Source organism: Aplysia californica, unplaced genomic scaffold (assembly GCF_000002075.1).
Source record: "Aplysia californica isolate F4 #8 unplaced genomic scaffold, AplCal3.0 scaffold00897, whole genome shotgun sequence".
In the NCBI taxonomy this organism is placed as follows: domain Eukaryota; kingdom Metazoa; phylum Mollusca; class Gastropoda; order Aplysiida; family Aplysiidae; genus Aplysia; species Aplysia californica.
In genome coordinates, this window is record NW_004798167.1 from 152144 (window position 1) to 166632 (window position 14489).

The 14489-nt window shown below is 37.6% G+C and overlaps 2 protein-coding genes across 2 annotated transcripts in view; one reads left to right on the forward strand and one right to left on the reverse strand.

Annotated features, from left to right (window-relative positions):
- Nucleotides 1-11987, reverse strand: part of LOC101858072 — a gene marked incomplete at its 3' end in the record, with an annotated part of 29653 nt that extends 17666 nt beyond the window's left edge. Inside the window, 5 exon segments of the mRNA XM_005110474.3 lie at nt 3785-3891; nt 4731-4927; nt 6780-7753; nt 9822-10063; nt 11602-11987. Of these exon segments, the coding sequence (XP_005110531.2) occupies nt 3785-3891; nt 4731-4927; nt 6780-7753; nt 9822-10063 (1520 nt within the window).
- A 52-nt stretch (nt 11988-12039) lies between these two features.
- Nucleotides 12040-14489, forward strand: part of LOC101857607 — an 8937-nt gene continuing 6487 nt past the window's right edge. The window contains exon 1 of the mRNA XM_005110473.3: nt 12040-12139. The gene's annotated coding sequence lies outside the window, so the exon portion shown is untranslated. The remainder of the gene's footprint in view (nt 12140-14489) is intronic.

Consider the following 14489-nt stretch of genomic DNA (forward strand, 5'->3'; position numbering starts at 1 on the left):
ACACACACACACACACACATACATACATACACACACACACACACACACACACTCCTCTTTCTGTCGCGCTCTCCCTCTCTCTGTCTCTCTCTCTTCTCTCTCACTCTCCATCTCTCTCTTCCTCTCAGCCTCACTCTCTCTCACTCACTAACACACACACAAACACACACACACACACACACACACATACACATATATATATATACACACACACATGCAAGCAAGCATGCACGTACATACGTGCACGCACACAAACACACACACACACATACACACACACACACATACACACACACACACGTACACATACTATGATAAATTGATGTAGAAAAAAGGCTTGAGAAAGGATGAAGACAAAATTATGGGAAGAGAATCGTTAAAGTCTATGGCAAAAATCACAACTTGGGGGGCAAAGGGGAGAGGAGGGCGCCAAATTATGACGCCAACCATCTTCATCGAGGCGAGGCTAATATAATAATCCTTTACTTTATATTTCAAAGGCAGCCCCAAAATATTGGCAGAAAGACAAACAAGACATGCAATTGTGAAAAGACAACGTTAAAAACTATAAAGCATCTTGAAATTGCGCATTTTGACTAACAGAGACTAACAGATCTTGTTTATGATTTGAACTTGTCCGAAGAGAATAATAGATGTACGGACATGATGCATACCATTTATTCTTCCAATATTTTTCCAGGAAGACCAGAATATATTGATATAAAAATGTGTCACGACGCAGTGGAATCAGACGCTCGTCAATTTTTGGGCATGTGGAGTTATTGGTATCATCTGAAAGCTGATTTATTTGCCTTGCTTCCAATGAAATAAATATCCATCTATCTTGAATAGAACTCACGATAATTGAGATTGAAAAAAGTGAGGTCGGCTGGTTTCAGTGGTGAAATTAGCGAGAAAATGGCCACCAAAGTTTGGTAACTCCAATAGCTAAGAAGAGTCCTTGAAAACAAGAAAATTACATATTTTCAGCCTTTAATCAATGTTGTGTAGTAAAATTCACATGGAAATGTATCTTTATATGGACATAAAAGAGGTTGAGCCAAAAAATAAAAGATCCATTTAAAGTTTCCAAACTAGTGGAAAAATGCCTGTTTCTCCGATTTCTGTATTTTGATGAGCGCCTGATTTCATCACGCTACCCCACAAATTTAGGTAAGCAGAACGACTTATTTTCCCAAGCCATATTTAGAAGCAGGAAAACTTACTCATTATGATGATTACATTATACTTAGTAAAATGAGAATCACATTTGTTTCAAATAATTCTTTTTTGGGGGGAGGTGTAAGATTATTATTCACATTATTATCAGGATAATCTGTACAGAGCCTGTGGGGTAATTCTTAAAGATATTTAGAGAGAAGCATCATTTCATTACTGTCTTTTCTAGTAAGAGTTTTACAGCACTTGCAACACGGCTAAGTCATAAAAGTGCAGAAGATTAGAAGTGCTACAAGAGAGTACAAACACAAAAAAAGGAGGAGAGATCTGGACAATAAATATTTTGATAGGAAAGAAGGAACAAACCAGAGCACCCGCCAACCACCCACTATTGGGTGCATATAGAGAAAGAAGGCTAAGTCACTTCAGAGGAACAATTAATACAGACGACAAAGCAAAACGTCGCTCAACCATGACCCACTTCAACAATCATGTAAGAGACTATTCCTGTTTCTACTGAAGATAGAAGACACAATAAAAGACAAAGTATGAATAAAAATCTAGTTGAGAAAACAGACAAAAGTGAATAACCCGAGCAGAGAAGAGGTGAAGGTGAGTCACAATAATGAAACTTTAAAAAATGAGAAAGATTGATATAATTCATAACATCTACCTAACAACATTATGATGATGATGAAGATGATGATGATGATGATGACGATGATGATGACGATGATGATGATGATGATGATGATGATGATGATGATGGTGATGCTGATGACGATGATGATGATGGGGAAAACACATATATGAAATAATTGCAAGTTCAACATTTCTATTCTAAGTCAAACATGAAAACCAAGAAACACAGAACCTATACATAATGTTTAGAAACATCTCACATGAAACCAGAGCACAGGAGGTGAAATACAATGATAAAATATTACAAGTATTCATAAGAAAGTAAAGCAATTCGACACTTTCTTTCACGTCGACGAAAAGAACAACTATGGTGAACATCCTTCCGAAATAAAACATTTTAGTCAGGCAACAAAAGTGATATCTAGAATTACCATTGTAATCATATGACTAGCAGCTAAGACCAAAGCTACCATGTAGTTTTACTTTTATGATGTCACTGGTTAATGTCAGTGAAAGTAACAGGTCTACAAAGACCTGAAACAAAATGCTGAATGTTTTTCTTAATATACATACATACATACATACATACGTACATATATTACATGTATAATAAGTATATATACATACAGTTAAAACTGTCCAAGATCACCATCAATCATTAAGGGGAAATTTGGTTACATTAGTCAGTTTCACATCATAAATAGTGTCCTTACAATAAAGAAAAATTGCAAAGGGGGAGTGAAGGGAAGCAGTCATATATATACATAACTTTCTTGGACAGGTGGTCATTAGAGAAGGTTAGACTGTACTATTTTTTTAATATTCCCTGCTTTGAAAGGGTTTCTCAGTTTGAAAAAATCAGTTGAAAACCAGCACAGACATAACAAGTTTAGCCATAAGTACTTCTCAGATAACAGAAACAAACAATAGTACCGAAGAATGTTTAAGTATAAAACCTTAAAAAAAGCTATGACATCAATCTTGTAAGTGCATACGTAAAGAAAACCATCAAGAGGAAGTTCAAAGTGAATGGTGACGGAAGAAGAATCAACAAGATGATAGAATCAGACAACACATAACCAGAAAACCTTGAGGTAAAGGAGAAAGTGACACAAGTAAGCATGCAGTGTCTTCTACCCATGGTATCATCATTTTCATAGAAAGACCCACCCCCCCCCCCCCCCGCTTTCCCCAACCCAATCTATTTGAGTGCAAGAATTCAACACATTCAAAAGATTACTTAACCTAAGAAAAGTGAGATACATTCAGACACTTGATTTTGAAAACCAAAAGAACACTGAGGAGGAGAGATCACCTTTTTCCAAACAGCCTTGATAAATCCTTCAGAAATAGAATAACAAAAAAATTGCCTTTTTTGTGAAATACAGTAATTGTATGGAAAAATGCTAACCTAGAGCGTATTGTTCATTTTATATCAGACCATAAGAACTCTTCCAAGCACAATAGATAACCTGGTATGTCTTGCTTGGGAGGATGCAGAGAATAGATTACCAGGAAGGTGTTATAATTATAGGGATAGCATTGACAGTTCAAATGAGTTTGGGAAATTAGCAAGTTTTTAAAAAAAAACAGTTGTCTGATGTTTAAGAAACCTTATGTCACATTCTCAGAAAACTCGTGTCTAAGTTTAAATGCAGGGGAATTTTATACCAAAAGTATTTACAAGATGCCTTATGCTATTACTTTCACGGGCCAGATATTGATAACAATAAGAGTAGACTCAACTAGTGTTAAAGCAAACAGAGAGTGTGCTTCATACAGACCAGTTTCTATGGTCATGCATGAGGTTATTAGAACTTACAATAAGCAACAACTAACAAAGTTATGTATAATCATCCCTGACAGATTTGATTCTTTAGTTATTGCCTTTTACATGTTTCAGAGGTAGGATAATAATAAAAGTAATAGCAAGGACACTTGCGATTGCAACAAAAGAAATCACCTTTGCTTGATGTGCCACAAAAAAACATCCAGTACATCAGCAGAGCACATTTTTGCCACTTCTTTGGTAAATGCAATCCTTTCAAAGTCCTCCCATTCACACATCCACTGGGAAGGAAGCAAAGAAATTTATTAAGTAAAATAGGGAACAATGAAACTTTAAGTCTGACATTATGATTTTTTAAAATGTTAGTCTCAGCTATATGTAACTCATCTGAATCCCCACAAAGAATAAGACAATGGCATCACCCACAGTAACCTCTGAAAACTTTGTTAAAGCATTTGTGAGGCAGTGTGGTGGAATCAGGATCTCGTCAAAATAATCAAAGTGATGAAAATTGCATTTTTCCGCAGGTTTGTGAATTTTTATCAATTTTTTTTTTTATCTCAACACCTTTCAAGCCCATTAAAGAACTCATTTCTGTGTGGATTTTTCTGAAAAACGTTGACTAAAGGCACAAAAAATGTAAATTTTCAGTTACCACGGACTCTGAAGCTAAGGAAATAACTAATCTTTGGCGACCATTCTCTCTCTAATTTTACCTCTGAAAACAGGTCACCCCCACCTCCTTTATTTGCAAATATCTCGATTTGTATTCCAAATAAATAAATATTTTTTTCCACACAAATAAAGACAAGTTAACAAGCTTTAAGATGATACCAATAACTCTACAAGCCTCAAAATTGATGAGAGCCTGATTCCACCACGCTGCCTCACATTTACTAGCAAATACGAAGACAAGAAGAGCAAACAAAGACATCATTCAGGGTACTACAAAACAGTGTTAAAAGCATAACTTATCCTTCATTCAGTTCAAGCACATTAATGGCAACAGTTATTTTTTGTTTTAAACTGATATTACAACTAATCATATATAGCAACTCTTAGAAAACAGACGTCTCAAACTAAAAAAAACTCATAAAATGCTCAAATCCCGATTACTCACATCCCAGATAATCAACAGCTGTTCTTTGAAGTTGCTAGCCAGCTCCTGCTTCCTAGCCTGCTGGAAGACTTTGCCTTGTGGGGGTTGTGCAGGCCACCAACGGGAGTTCTTGTAATATTTTTGAAGGGGGATTGGCAGAAAACTGAAATCCACATGCTTCTGGAAAGAATCAGCACCCTCGGGATGCTGCATTGGACCTGGGAAACAACAGAGATTTTGGCTTGTTTTGATCGGCTTTTTTTCTCCTTCTTTTGTATGAGTGTGACACCCTTCTAGTCACAAATAGGTCATTTTGAAGGTAGAACACAAACAGCGGGTGTAAAAAAAAGGAGGAAAGCAAGAACATGCAGCACACCAAAGTGGACATCACTCCTGAACATCTATGCACAGATTTTCAAATACATTTGTTATTCTTATTTGTCTTACTGATGCACCTCTTGCAGATCTATAGCTGACCTATTCATCCCCCCACCCCCCTCCCCTTCCCTCGCCTACCCTAAAGCTGAAAGGACACATGCAAACTGACAGCTTCGAAGTCTATGTAAATTAAGCAGTATTTTCAGCCTCCTTTTTTCACAAATGTTTGTACAGTGGAATCCTGTTATAACGAGATGGAGGGGACCGGTGCGAAATGTCCGTTATAGCAGGATTCTCGTTACAAGGGAACCAGTAATAAATTCAAGGGAAATAGTAAAGTAGGCTTAATCTATGAGTTTGGCGTTCCGTTTATTTCTTTTTGTATTTTCCCTGATGATGATTTTGTTCATCATGATCTCTAGGTCTTACTTGATAAAAAATCGAATCAGGTTTCTTTCTCTAGCACTAGCAATGTTGACAAATCGGCCTTGGGGATCAGAAAGAAAGGGCTCTGGCTCTAGGCTAACTCGCCCGCTGTGTTGTCCCCCACCCCACCACACCTTGTGGTTCGTTGCGTCTGCTTGCGCACGTCACACATTCACCCCATCCATCTATCACAGCATTGTGACCTCTCCATCCCGCACCAGAGAAGTGAGAGGCATGGTATGTCTAGATAATCTAGACTGGGCTGGCCTATCATGTGATGCGTTCTGCTTGTCTGCGCATGTCACACCTTCCCCACTCATTCGCTTCGGCCTTCATTGTTGGTTCGCGTGGGCTCTCCCATTCCTTGTTTCGCTGGATCACCGACAACTTTCTCAACTGGCAAGGTTTTATAATAATGTTTAATTGGTCTGTGCACTGCGCACAGCAGCAGCAATATTCCGTTATATACGACTCGCGTGACGGTCTGATTGCGTTATAGCAGTATTTTATTTACAAAGATAAAGAAGGAGAAAAAACGGGGTTTTAGAATAGTGTCTTTATAACAGACTTCTCGTTATTTTAGGACTCGTTATAAGTGGACTCCACTGTATCACAAATGCTCTTTAATGTTAGGGTGCCTGCCTGAAGTTTTACAAAGAATATGAAGGAAATAATGAACAAAGAGGGCTGAGGATATGTGAATAAAAGGAATATAAAACTATTTATATACTCAAACTCCTTGTCTCGAAATTAATACTAAGGTATTCTTTATATTATTATCCAATCATAAGTGAAGCAGACACACTCAGTTAAAAACAGTTTTTTGCCTTTGCTTTTCAGCATCTTAGTTATCAGTACTTTATGTCACAATATCTCATTCAAATGTGGAAATCTACTGAACATCCAGCATTTAGAGAAATAAACTCTGTTCAACCTTTTCTTTTCCTTGACCCAAACTCGAATTTTTTTCTTAAATTGTATTCTACACACGAGAGGTAAAAAATAATGAGTACTCATATATTGCTTTGTTAAAGGAGACATTCAAATATTGGTTGTTGTTTCTTTCTCTTCAACATTTGACATGTTGTCTACATTCAATCTGGCAGCACAACTATAACTTGAAAGTTGTTTCCCAGTTATTATTAAGGTTGTTTGCTCATTCAAAGATTTGGCATTTATTATTCAAACTGAAGTTTTGTTTTAACATATCAGTTGATTTTTAAAAGAAGACATGAACAATCAAAACATGCGATAATGGACTCTTACCTAGTACAGCCAACTTTTCACGGTCAAAGAAGTCTGTGGTGGTAGCTGCCGATGAAGCAAAGGCACTTCGTCGAAACTGACTAGACTGGCTTGGCTCCCGATCAAGCCAGCTACGATATGATTGAGAAGCAAATTCCAAATTGCCACCAAGAAATTTTGTCGAAGAAGCTCTTGAGCTAAGGGTGACTGGTCGAGACTTTCTCTCACTTGCCAAAGACCTGCTATCTGTCTTCTCAATTGATGAAGATTTCCTATTTTCCTGACCATTGAGAAAGTCAGACAAAAATTCAACATTATTCTCTTTTGATTTTAAAATAAGGTTGTACTCTGTGGGGGATTTACAATTGTCCAGTTCCTTTTGCTCATTCATCTGCATTTCCTCGTTACCTTCCTCGGTAAACGACTTTGATTTTGACAGGTTAGAGCCTTCTCTTGACGTGCTGAATTGGTTTGTGTCATAAAAGGTCAGGGCAGAAGCATCATTTAAAGCTGATAACATGATTGAACTTGACAGTAACGATGCATACTGGTCAATAGGCTCTGAGACAGGTTCAGCAGTGTGTGCACCTTCTTTCTCATGCGGGAGTGGGAACTCCTTTGGGCCTCCTGTTTGAGCCTCATGACTATCAGAATGTCTCTTTGACTCTGGGGCCTTATCACTGGATATTACAACAGCAGGTTTTCTTAGTGGCTTTTGGTTCACCTGAGAAGCATCATCACTAACAAATGATTTGATATGTTCAATATCTGCCACATTGTCCAATGTATCAGCTAAAAGTATTGACTTCTTTTTGTCTCTGGAAAGTGTTAACGACCTGCTGACTGGTTTTTCCTTTTTTGGCTTTGTGACTGACCCCTTCTTATCTTCCTTGAAAGGGGCAGATGGATATCTCCCTAAAGATACCGTCTTGTAATCTCTATGCCTTAGAGGTTCCAAAGTGGTTGACAAAATTTCAAGCTGATTGACAGAACATCTGAAACAAGAAAAACAAGAAGAAAAGTGATTGAGGTGAGAAACTTTTTAATACCAGTTGCATCATTGTAAAAAATCATGAAAGATGTCTTTAAAAAACATATCAACCCCCTCCGAAGACTGAATTATCTTGTGACGGTGACAGTCACATTATTAGGAATACTAATTATTGAACATAATTCGCTTTATTTTCACTAAGTAACAATACTGGCATGCTTGAATGATACAGAGACAACATAATACTGTCTACAAAATACTGTCACATAAGCCAACCACTAAGTTGAGGGCAGGATGGGCCAAGCCCTACAAAACTAAAGATCATTTTCACTAATAATGGTCTAAAGCACAAAGAACAATTCCTCTAAATCTAGAAAAGTTTAGGCATGAAAGTCAGACTTTAATAGAACAATATCTAATACAACATCAGATAAAAGTAAAGCAACACCCCCCCCCCCCCCCCAAATCCTTGTACTCGAGCAGCTTCGTCATCACTTACAAGAAAACAATCTGTTAATGCCATTCCAGTCTGCCTATCGAGCTAACCACAGCACAGAAACAGCACTTCTTAAAGTCATGAATGACATGCTTACTGATTGTGATTCATGAAAAGTTGTTTTGCTGAGCCTTTTAGATCTATCAGCAGCTTTTGATACAACTGACCATCACATTTTATTGAAGCGATTGGAAGTGTCTTTTGGATTATCCAGGACTGCCCTTAGCTGGTTTTCTTCTTACCTGTCAAATCGTTACCAATCTGTTTTTATTAAAGGGCTTAAGTCATAAGATCATGCTCTTAAGTATGGGGTCCCCCAGGGCTCAGTCCTCGGTCCAGTTTTGTTCACCATTTACAGGCCTACTCAACCACTTGTCAAAGAAATAGTGAAATATGACTTAAAACACCATTTCCATTGTGATGATACCCAAATTTATGGTTCAACATTGTTTACCAACTTAGATGAACTTGTCCATCGTGCTGAAAATTGTATTGCCTTAGTGAAAAACTGGATGAACAAAAATAAATTGATGTTAAATGATAATAAAACAGAAGTCATTCTGGCAGGCAATGCAGGGTGTGTTAAGGAGGTTGACCATGATCACATTAAAATTGGTGATGCAAAAATTTTATTTTCAAGAAAAGTTAAGAATCTTGGCATCTATTTTGATTCTAGTTTGTCAATGTCGGCTGAGGTAAATCATCTGATCAGCTGCATGCATTTAGAAATAAGAAAAATTAGTAAAATACGTCATCTGATCAATACCAAGTATACTGCTTTACTAGTAACTAGCTTAATTTTATCAAAACTTGATTATTGTAACTCCTTGTTATCAGGAATATCACTGGAGAAAGTTAAAAGACTTCAAACTGTCCAAAACAATGCAGCACGTTTAGTTTTACGGAAAAGAAAGCAAGACTCTGCTAAACCTCTTTTACGAACTTTGCATTGGCTTCCTGTTGAGAAAAGGATTGTGTACAAGTTGGCCACCATATGTCACAAATGTTTGAATGATAATGCACCATCATATTTATCAAATCTGTTAAGACTGTACATTCCAACTCGCAGTTTAAGGTCATCAGCTGACAAAAAGAAATGTATTTTACCATCTATGAAACTTAAAACAATGGGTGAAAGGGCATTTGAATTCCAAGGACCAAAGATCTGGAATGCTTTACCAAGTACATTGAGAGAAATCAAATCTTTTGATTCATTCAAATGTCAGCTGAAGTCGTTTCTGTTTTTAAATTAATAAGATGAATATTTGGAATAATTTTCTTAAGTCAGAACACAACGTTTCATGTTACTGTTGTATGTTGTACTGTATTGTAAAGTGCTCAGAGCCTGTGTACTTTATCCGGGGTTGAGTGCTATATAAATGTCATTTATTATTTATTATTATTACTCACACAGCGGAGTGGTTGCAGCCAATTGTTTCCTGTTCCTGTAGGACAAAGCACCAGTCCCACTAGTACTGTGACCCATATGATGAGCCTGGATGTTATGCACTAAGTCAAGCAGTTCAAAGGGCGGACGGGCTATACCTTCCTTTTACCCAACATGATATAGGCCTACCTGTTTGCTATGCCACATAGGAGAGTTCTTTGCTGCCATGGCCGCCATGTTTCCATCCATTGACACACTGTTCGATAGATCTGTTCATTGTTCATGGACCATAAGTTCTGATCACTATAGCTGTCACTTTTCCTGATAGGAGGTAAGTTCCTGACACCTTCAAAATTCCCATAACGAAGTCCTTGTGCTGGTTTTATAGAGTGCGATCTTGTAGAATCTATAGCTTGAATTGTGGATGGCATCTGTTCAAAAGAGAAGTGGGAAACACTTTTTAAAAAAGGACAATCTAAACAATTAAACTACTTTCAAAATATGAAAGGGGGGGGGGGGGTACCATTCTCCAACTGATGGGATACAGCTCACAAACAGCAACTTCTCTGGAAGTTGTACATGACATCCTTTCCTGTGTTTGCATATAGATCCACACAAACATACACACATACACATTTACTAAAAGACCAAGAGAAGGAAGAGAGAGTGAACGAGAGGGACAGAGAAGAGAGACACAACAGACAGATAAACAAGCTGGCAAAATGCATGAAAGCACATATGACAAGATCACATTATGTCGAAGTCACCAATCATAGCATAAAATGCATTGCATATAACACACAAATGTAACGGTTTCAACCTATTCTTCACAAATCAGTTCCCTTACACACAGAACACACACTCATACTTTAATGTAACCCATCAGAGCTGTAAGTGTAAGGTATGTAAATACCCGCTCTCAGCTCAGGGCTTCATCAGACTGACTATTTTCCTCATGTGCAGTAGTCAACAGTTCAAGAGGAGAAATAGGTCCCTTTAGAAACTTGCGACAGTCACGATGAAAGTGAGAGTTCACAGTACAACACTGATTAACAGATGGACAAGAGGGCTTGGAAAACAGACAGAGAGAGATCCTGAAGAAAATAGAAACAAAAGAGGAGAGATTAAGATACTTAAAAATGGCAAAAGACTAAATAAACACAGAGACAGACAGGCAGCCCACAGGACAGACAGAGACAGTAAGAAAGAAATGTAGAAAGAAGTGAGTAAAGGTGGATAAAAAGATAAAATCAGACAGAAAAAAAGAAAAAAGGATAGACAGTTAAGACAGACAGACGCATAAACTGGCTACCATGTGCAAGTGATCCGAAGGGTCAAATCGGCGCTCCGCGATCTATACTAATTTATCCTGATCAGGCTGATCAATAGATTAGAAGGGGCAGTATATATTGTATTGCTGGTTGTATCAATAAATTTATTGAATTTTTAAAACAGATACATCTAACATCGGATTCAGAAAACAAGAACTGCTACTGTCTATAATATAAAAAGATTCAAACATCAAAAAATGAGTCTTTGGGGGAAAGATATCACATTGTAGGCACAACACAGCATAACGCAAAGTCAAAAATACCCCAAATGCAGCTGAAGAAGATATAATTTAGGCCAGGGCCAGGGCTTTAATTGGTGGCTTTTAAGTGCCGAAAAATGCAGTTTTGAGAAAACCGAAGGTAAAGTTTTTGCCCACTCGTGTCAGTTTATTCCAAAGACAAGGAGAGTTTTCTCTTTAACTTAATAATCATACACACCAATGAAACCAAACTTCTCTTATCGGTCGGGCAATGCCCATATTTGGTGTAGGTCAAGATTTCTGGAAAACCCCGCAATTTGGGTTAGCCCGCTTAAAATTGTCCTTTAATTTTAACTTTAAAAGCTACCAATTGCATCGTAGGTTTCTCAATCTTTGTTGTCCTAATTGAAAGCTTAAAGGCAACAAAATATATATTACCTTGTCATTTGCTTTGATATTCAGGTTTAATCAATTTTTTTCCCATTCAGGCAAGAAAATTCAGTGTCTGGTTGCATATTTAGCTTTACTAGTGTATCTTTTGAATGACTTGACGCCATGTTGTTTACACTATGTGAGTGGCCATTTTGAATCACTAGGCATTATCTATACAAAAAGTAGTATTCAACTTTTATACAGTACAATTATTCGTTAAGCTTTTTTTACCATGGACTTTATAGCACTCGTAGATTTAATCACCTCTAAATAAATTTAGAATTATTCTTTTTAAATTGAAAAATATTTGTGCTTTGAAAGTATTATTCATAATTGATATGTTTGAGATATGGACTATAATAATTAGATGTCTATACCAACTGCAACCTTCTTTCCTGTTTACTGTTTTGTTTTGATTGTTAGATTTACGTCCCTTCCACCTTCTCTAACCTTTTCACTTTTCACTTTCGTCTTTTATAATATGTAGTTTTTGCTAACCGACTGTCACTCAGAATTTATATTGTTGTGGTAATGCCCGTGGCAGGTAAGTCATAACATTTCTTCTATAATAGTGTGCGCACAGGTGAATGAATGACGGAAGCAGGCATAGATCTAGATATCTAGAATCTAGATCTAGATCTAGATCTAGATTCTAGATTCTAGATCTAGATTTCAAAGTCTAACAAAAAGTCTTTCCACTTTCACTTTTCTTCGCCTTCGCAGACAGAGATGCGCTGTTTGAGAGAAAGTAATTTCTATTTTCACTCCCACACACAGTTGCGCTGCTTTAGGGTCAAACACTACAGTATTTTTTGCTGCCGATCACATAATATAGGATAGGGCCTAGCTATTAATACTATCTTTACAAACACCACACTTACAATAACACACAAAAATACATAAACACAGAGAGAGAGAGGAAAGAGAGCGAGAGAGAGAGAGGGACACACACACACACACACACACACACACACACACACACACACACACACACACATATACACGTGTGAATAGCCTCTAAATACATTTAATACTTAGCATGTTACACACACACAAATCACACAACATACACATTGGATAAAACGATGTGAGGATAGCTTTATCGGTTGAGTTTGTCAGAAGTAGACTTGACTATGACTTTGTACATGTAGTTATATTATAAACAAAAATCTCCATAGCCTTACAACGATATTCTCTCTGTCTCTAAGCACACACAAATCACACAACATACACATTGGATAAACAATATGAAAGCTAAAAGAACAAATAAAAAATGAATGACCCAGGGCATATTAAAACTAGAGAAGGTTGTCAAAATCAAACATGGAAAAGTACATCTTTAGCTATGGTCAACACCCAAAGGCTATAGTATTAGGTCTAATGCTTGCCCTTCTGCACCAAAGGGTGTGACATAGCATTTTGAAAACCAATATCATCTTATTTAAATCATATGGGTCTCAACTCAGAATTCTAATAAAAGAGGAACTTTCCGGGTGATCACCACAGAAGCCCATTTTCGCGAAACACCCATTATTATTATACTGTTGAACCCTAGAATGCTGAAATGAAAACCATCAATTTATCAAAGCAAGGTTATTTCACACCAATTTGAGGGTTTGGGAGATAATTTCAAGTAAGAGTCACGCACCAAATTTACAATCTTGATTACGTACAGAAAGTGGTGGCGCCTGGGGTTTTGTGCGGCTTGTTAATATTTTCCCTTCATCATATTCGCCTGTAATATATATAAACTATATATATAAAAATGAATCTTGCTTTGAGCCCAGAACCAGAATATCGACTGTCATGATTCATTATATCATATATATATAGGCCTTTTTAATAAACGTGAAAGACAAAAATTAACATAATGCTCTTACTCAAAGTACAGTAGAATAGCCCAAGTAGACCTATTCAGTGTGAGAGGTGTAAGAACTGTGGGAGGGCAAGATGCAGTGATACTGAAAATCTGCGAATCTTGTACAGAAAGCTAAAATATACTGCCACCAATCCAATGAAACGCGAACATTTAGGCCGTTTGCACACAAGGCCTACACCCACACACACTTTACTTAGCAGAGAGCTGTAGTAGTTATCAAAATTCTAAACATTAAACATATTTGCTTCCAGTTTCAGTTTTTTTTTTGTCCACTGGTGTTGCGTCCAGCCCTCCCCCTATCCCCGAGTGCGTCTTTTAAAAAAATCACTAATCCCCCCCCCCCCTTTCCCCCATTCCTGAGTCCTGTACTTCGCAGCGCTCTGAACGCGTGCAGGTTCATTGACCGGCCACAGTGGCGAGCCCGACAAGACGCCTTTATAACTTTCTTTTCTTCATGTTGCCCCTATAAGTGACGACACAGTGACAAATATTGATTTACTTTCATGGCGACACCACGTTTGTAATGCCGAACCTGCATGTTACAATAATTGTTGCGTTATCAGACAATTACTGACATATTTCTGGGTGGTAACGAAAGCGAAAGTAAAGGCTTGCTGGACGCTCTGTTATGAAATTTAGTGGGTATCATGCTGGACTATAGAGCTGTTGGCCCTCGTGCGCCCTCTTCGAAAAAGCGCGAACTTTGCGAACAGAATTAGAATCTACCCTACTTGTGTGAAAAACAATAATAGTGACACTCTTTTTGGCTGAGGGAACTATCTCTTGAACCTTCCGGTTACCGTGTACGTAGACCCTGAGACTACATGCCCGGTTACCGTGTACGTAGACCCTGAGGCTACGTGCCCGGTTACCGTGTACGTAGACACTCCGAATTCGAAATAGACATTTCGGAAAAAAGTGCTCCGAGTTTCTGCTGACAAAAAGGTTAACGAGTGCTTCCCACGATTGAAAACAAGGCAGAGTAAGATTTTTTTAAAGTTCGGCGCAACAGGCG